Here is a 7079-nt window from a genome sequence, read left to right as displayed (position 1 = left end):
GTAACTTACGTGGTCAGGATTGACTAGTTGGTTGTGATTACGGGTCTATGATATGTGTAAATGTTTGTGTGAGGTTCTGACCTCACAAGAAGTGGTATGGTGTGATAATTATAAAGTTGTTTTATGAATGTTCTGTAATATATATGTTGGACACGGTAATTTAATTGAATGATATCCAAAAAGGTAATAATTTGATTAATTGACATGGCTAGTTATAATTTTATGTGTATTAATAACACATGTGTATTCCGTGAAATGGTAGAGATGATGTTCATGAGATGCTTATCTGTTTATTCATGTAATATGTTGCGTTGTGATTGAGTAAAGTGGATTTGAGTAAGTTTTCTTGTCCGAAAGGTTATTTAAAGTCGTATTTATGGAATTGTATGTAGTTGTGATGTCTATCGTTGTGGTTGTGGTGCCTCGGGTGGTGATCCGGGCACGATATTTAGTGTTGTGATGCGGGTATTTTCGCACTACGGTGTGGCTGTTGGTGGCGGTGTTGTGATGCCGTCACCGGTTGTGGTGGAGTAGGCGGGATGATTATGATACGAGTTTTCGAAAGTGCATACCAATTATACATAGATTGTTGTTTTGTTTCTTTGTTGTTCTTTGTGAGTTTTGGTTGAACATGTAGACAGTTGTCTTGCTTATTGATGTTTTCTTTACCAGGTTAAGTTAAGAATGAGGTAGAGTATGATATGAAATAGAGTTGAATATGTTTTCGTTGTTGTCATGGTATAATGATATTCTGTTGATGGGACACGGTTGTGAGAGGTTATTCTGATAATTTTGATCTTGTTTTTCGGATGAGACATGGTAAGGGAAAATGATTCGCGGAACATGTGTTGTAATGATCTGAAAGCGGCAGGTAGTTCATAATCTTTTGTTGAGACAGTGAGTGTAGGGTGTTGGGGGAATTAATGTCATATTAAGTTATGTATGAGTTTTGCGGTAATGAAAGAAAGAACTTGAGGATCTAGTGTGCGTGTACGTAACGAGTGCGGATCGTGAGTTATGCTTCTGGGAGATAAGTGCCTTACATAGAGAGGTATGTTGTTTGGCAGTAATAATGAAGAGTAGGTATGGTTATTTGCTACGAGTTTATGGTATAGGTTAGGTGTTATGCCGAATGAGTTGAGGAATGAGAAATGTTTATGTATGGGAGCCTTGGATATAAGAATGGTGAGTGTTTGGTTTATAGACGGTTATCTTTGACATGTGGTGGTACAGAGGATAATGAGATAGAGCTAGGATTTAGTATTAGTGAGTTACGAGGACGTAACATTTGTCTTAAGAGGAGTAGGATGCGATAAAAGAGAGTTTCATGGTGGTGCATGTTGTAATATAATTGGAAGTAGAGTGTTAGCGTAGCGTAAAGGAGGGATTTGTTTTGTGGATGATACTTATAAAAGGCCATGGCCGTGCTTGTAGTAGTGTGATGCTTTAGAGTGTGAGAATATTTTATATAGTGTTGTGAGTTGGAGGATGATGTTATGAGTCTGAGTAAACTTCGAGGACGAAGTTCCTTTTAAGGGTGGTAGAATGTAACATTCCGTTTGATGTTATGAGTATTTTGGTAGTGTATGGAGTTAGTGTTGAGAGAGATATAATGGAGTTGATACGATATCGTGAGCCATGTTGTGGAGGTAGGAATAGTTAGTTGAGTTGGTGTTACGAGTTCATGTTTGGGTTGGAGTTTTGTTTTGAGTTCTTAGTCACGTTGTTGTGTCTTGATCGAGTTAGTATGTTTGTTTTTATGTATGGGTTGAACATCGGGGACGAAGTTCTTTTTAGGAGGGAAGGCGCAATACCGTATTTATAAGTCTTGGGGTACTCTATCGAGTAGGCCTTACTCGGTCGAGTAAGGGTAAGTTGCGTTTTAGAAAAGTTCTTGACCTGTTGGGTACTCGATCGAGTAGCTGGGGTACTCGATCGAGTAGGGGGGTACTCGATCGAGTGTCCTTGGGTACTCGATCGAGTAAGCGGTTTTCTGGGAATTTTCTCGGGTTTTGTTAAATATGCGATTAAGGTATATAAGCTTTGTCGTCATTATTCTGAATCACTTTTGCAAAACCTAAATTACTGTTTAAGAGAGAAAGAAAACAAGTTCTTCATCCTAATCGCATAATTAGCAATCCCCGGAGTTTGGAAGGTCAGTTCTTAGCGTTGATTATACCGTTGAGTTCCTTACGTCGAGGGTAAGATCTGTATACCCTTTTTATTGTCTTTCCTTTGATTTGGTTAAACCCTAATTTTGGGATTGGGGGTTTTTATGATTTGTTAAGGTTAGATTGTGATTATGTGATTATGTGATAGGAGAAGGATTTGTAAAGGAGAGGTTTTGAGGCATTTGCTAGATCGTCGATGATTGTGTTGCTTTCCGGATAGGATTTCTACTCAAAGTATTAGTCCCATAATGGGATGATTGTTGATGTGTTGAGATTGATTGTTTGATATAGTAATTGTATTGTGACGGCTGCGATTGTGATTGTACACTGTTGATAGATTCAGACGGTTGTTGATATTGTGATTGTGATTGGTTGCCTATGGTTCTCGAGATGCGTTCTCGGCTGAGTGGAATCACTTGCGGGAGTGGCTTCACGCCCTAGTTTCGCCCTTCGTGGAACCCGCCACGGAAGGGGATGTGCACATTAATGGACAGGGTTATCGCTCACTATGTGGAGCGGGGATTTGGTGGGTACGGCTGCGGTCCCCCACTGGCAGGGCTGGTCCAGTGGACAGTCAGTGATTGAGATGATTGGAGTTGGTTGGTTGTGTATGTGTGACAGTTAAGCTGTCTGTTTATCTTATTGTATATATATAGTGAATTGTGTGATTAGTGCGACCCGTTTAAATGTTTTAAAACGTGGTGATCCATTCGGGGTGGTGAGCGATTCTTAGCGGTATATCTTGGATACGCGTGGGATCTAGTGGGGATGGAGTCATCACATATCGTAGTCTTTAGTCTTCATTTGTGTTTGATAGGACAGTTCCTTTAAGTTGGTTTATAGTTTGAGAACAGTTGTATTTTGCTTACAGTTGGTTTTGTTATGTAATCGCTAAAACTTATTTAATAAAGTATGTTTCTTCATTGTCTTATGATTATCATGCCTCGGGTAACCGAGATGGTAGCATCCTTATACCTGAGTGGTCCTGGTAAGGCACTTGGAGTATGGGGGTGTTACACTGAGATTGGAAATGAGCGAGAGGAAGGAGTTGGGGCTGAGATCGAAAATGAGCAAGAGGAAGAGGTTCAGATAGAAAATGAGCAAGAGGAAGAGGCTGAGATTGAACATGATCAGGCTTAAATTGAAAATGATGAACACGAAAATTACGATACTACATCACTTGAACGGGATCCCAGAATACGTCTTTCTATAGGTACATATCCTTTAAATGAGCGTGATACTGTTCGAAGAGATTATTTGGTATATGGACCTTGTCAACCTTATTTGGCAGGCTATCCAAGTACTTGGGAAGTAAGTCAGGGGCAATGATTTTGTCACAAGTGGTATAAAGAGTGGAATTGGCTTGAGTATTCACTTAAAAAAGATAAAGCATATTGTTTCCCTTGTTTCTTATTTGACGAATACCTATCCCAGCATCCACCTTTTACTGAATATGGATTTAATGGTTGGAAGAATGTGATGTCTAAAAAATCGAGCATCTTATTTCATTTAGGAGGTGTGATATCAAAACATAATGCTTCAGTACGCAAGTAGAAAAATTTGAGGAATCCTTCTAGACATATAGAGAGAGTGATTAACAGACTATCTTCAAAAGAATTAGCAAGAAACAGAGCTTGTCTTGTCGATTCTATTGAGGTTGTAAGGTTGTTAGCACGACAAGGATGTTCTTTTAGGGGTCGTGATGAATCAGCATCTTCTCTCAATGGTGGCAATTTTGACGTGGTATTGGATTCTTTCATAGGTTTGAACAATGATATAGAAACAGTAATAGACAAAGCTCCACAAAATGCCAAGTATAACTCTCCAAAGATTCAAAAGAAACTTGCAAATATTCTTGGCAACAAAGTTCGGTCTTGATTCGTGAAGGAGATTCTAAATTCCCAATTCTTGTTGATGAAGCTCTTGATGTGTCAAATACGGAGCAAATGGTCATAATTATTTGATTTGTTGATCGTGAAGGAATACTTAGAGAACGATTTTTCACAGTGGTCAGTGTTACTGGCACTTTTCTCAAACATTAAATGATAAGATAATAATGATCTTTACTCAGTAAACCTTCAATTAGAAAATATACGAGGCCAAGGGTATGATAGTACAAGCAATATGAGTGGTCAAATTAATGGTTTGCAAGCTTTGTTTCAAAGAGAATGTCCGTATGTATATTATGTGCACTGCTTTGCTCATTGGTTACAGTTGTCTTTGAATGCTGCCGCTAAAGGAGTACATGATTTATGGCAGCTTTTTTCTACTCTTACTATGATTGTAAAACTTGGACGGTTCCTCTGCTAAAAGACATCCAATATTAAAAGCTCGCAGAGAAGAAGAAATGTCAGATTTAGCGGCCGCGGGTACACTTGAGACGGGGTCGGGAAAAAATCAAGCTACCACTTTGCAAAGAGCAGGAACTACTCATTGGGGTTCACATTTGCACTCTATTTCAAGTCTTCTTAATTGTTCAAAGCTACCCAATCAACTATCGATGATTTTTATTTGAATGGAGTAGACAAAGTGCAAGAAGAAGTTAAGGCAATCGGTAAGGCTTTGAAAAAATTTGATTTTGTGTATTGTTTACATATGATGCATGATATCATGCGTACTACTGATTTTTCATGTCAAACATTGCAAAAAATGGACATTGACATACTAAATGCTATAGACTCTGTTTCAATTGTAAAAGCAAAAGTTCAAGATATGAGAGACAAAGGTTGGGATAATTTAATCGAGAAGATTACATCATTTTGCTGTGATCATGCTATTTCTTTGCCAGATATGACCGCTCCTTTCAAGAAAGGTAGAAGGGATTGTGAAAAGGATATCACAAATGAATGTTATTACTGATTTAACATATTTTATCGTGTGATAGACTTTCAGTTGTCAGAACTTGATAGCAGATTTACGGAAAATTCTAAGGAGATTCTTACTTGTGATGCTTCATTTGATCCACGTCACAATTTTCGAGCATTCAAGCGTGAAGATGTGTGCAAACTTGCAGAGAAGTATTATCCTCAAGACGTTTCTTCAAATGATAGACGTGCTCTTGATTTAGAGTGTGGGTTCTTTGTTGCAATGTTAAAAAAGATTCAAAATTTAAAAATACAACTTCAGTATCTGATTTGTGTCGCCGGATGTTTGAGTTCGATAAGAATTGATTTTATCCTATAATTTATCGATTAATTTGTCTTATCTTGACTCTTCCGGTTTCAACAGCTACACGGAGAGAGCATTTTCAAGTATGACATCGTCAAAAGCAAACTCAGAAATAAGATGAATGATGAATTTCTGGATGAATTGATGGTGCTTTACATTGAAAGGACATTTGCAGATAGTATTAACAATGATGATATAGTATCCGAATTTGAACTCAGTGGATCTCGTAGAGTAAAATTTAGTTAGTTATGTAACTTACGTGGTGTAGGGCGTGTGTGCCCCCATGTTTTTTTTTTTTTTTTGTGGCTCCTAATGTATACGAATAGTTAAAATTTCTAGATAAAATATAAAATTTTATAATTTTAATTTTAGCCCGAGGTACTTGCAATTTCTGGTTCCGCCCCTATTATTGAGTCAAAAGGTTGATTTGAATTAGTTTGTAGTAACTAAAGCGATTGCAAATAAGACGGTCTCAAATGTATAAAACAAGTTTAGGGATTCCGGTTCACAATGAATATCAATCAATTAGAGGATTTTGGGTCAATTAACTAACATAAACGGACTACCTAAGACTATATGTCCGGTTGATATTATATATCCGGCCTTTAGATCTGCACTTAGCATGCGATCGCTGTAACTAAAGGTCATCCTACCTAATTATTGTAAGCTTTTTTTTTTTATCATGCAAAAAAAATTAATTGAAGCGTTAGGTTGTTTCCCAACGTGTCAAACAGCATGCATGCAAAGACACATGCCAAACCCTTCCCTGCATTCATCTTCCCTATCTTGTAACCCTCTTCCACGTACCCACCACACTCTTGAAATATATACAGCAAGATTTCTGTGATCAAACTCAAAAACCAATAAATTATACACAAAAACATATACTAATTTACTCTTAGCTTGTAAAGCAAAAAGTTATGGCGGATCAACACTACACAAGGCAACAACAACAACAATCACCCTTGACTCAAAAACTCTTCTCCTCCGCTCCAACATCCCGACAAACGGTCAAGTTCGTAACGGCGTCAACTATTGGAACTGTCCTGCTAGTCTTATCCGGTCTCACCTTAACTGGAACCATCATATCCGTTATAATGGCGACTCCATTATTAGTATTGTTCAGTCCTATCCTGGTTCCGGCAGTGATCACAGCCTTCCTAATCGCATCGGGATTTGTGTTCTCCGGGGGGTGTGGGGTAGCAGCCTTGTCGGTGTTGTCCTGGATCTACCAGTATGTGACAGGTAAAAACCCGCCTGGGGCGGAGCAGCTTGACGAGGCGAGGATGAGGATAGCAAACGCGGCCCGGGATGTTAAGGACAGAGCTAAGGAGAACATGCCCTATGGACAGCATAGGATCCAGGATGTTACTACTGGATATGGTGGTGGACATGTGACGTACCAGTCTTAATTTGATTGATTTTATGTCATGTGTTAAATGTGTTGTGGTTTGTGGTGGAATAATAGTGTGTGCATGTGCTTTGATTGATATTACGTCTTTGATATTATCAATTTATTATCTTTGTGTATATTACCACCTAGTTTACTTCCCCCGCTTGGTCTGCTCTTTTTTCACGGAAATGCGACCATCATCTCATCTACTCAAATGCCTCGGTGGTCGTTTGGAGTATTGTGTAACATCCTTGAGGCTTTATTCCAATAAATCATCTACACAGATGCCTTGATGGTCATTCTCAGTTATCAGTCTTATAGATGTCATGGATATGAAGCTCGTGCTC

The 7079-nt window shown here is 38.5% G+C and overlaps 1 protein-coding gene across 1 annotated transcript; it reads left to right on the top strand.

Annotated features, from left to right (window-relative positions):
* The first annotated feature begins 6259 nt into the window (after positions 1–6259).
* Positions 6260–6751, top strand: LOC141601859 (oleosin L-like). The gene has a single exon (XM_074422165.1). The coding sequence runs from the start codon at positions 6260–6262 to the stop codon at positions 6749–6751; it is 492 nt and encodes a 163-aa protein (XP_074278266.1).
* The last annotated feature ends 328 nt before the right edge of the window (positions 6752–7079 follow it).

The sequence above is a fragment of the Silene latifolia genome, chromosome 9 (assembly GCF_048544455.1).
Source record: "Silene latifolia isolate original U9 population chromosome 9, ASM4854445v1, whole genome shotgun sequence".
Taxonomy (NCBI): Eukaryota; Viridiplantae; Streptophyta; class Magnoliopsida; order Caryophyllales; family Caryophyllaceae; genus Silene; species Silene latifolia.
This window is presented reverse-complemented; position numbering and strand designations above follow the sequence as displayed.

Coding starts and splice junctions, on each gene's coding strand:
- LOC141601859 (XM_074422165.1), top strand. CDS start 6,260: ATGGCGGATCAACACTACACAAGGCAACAACAACAACAATCACCCTTG.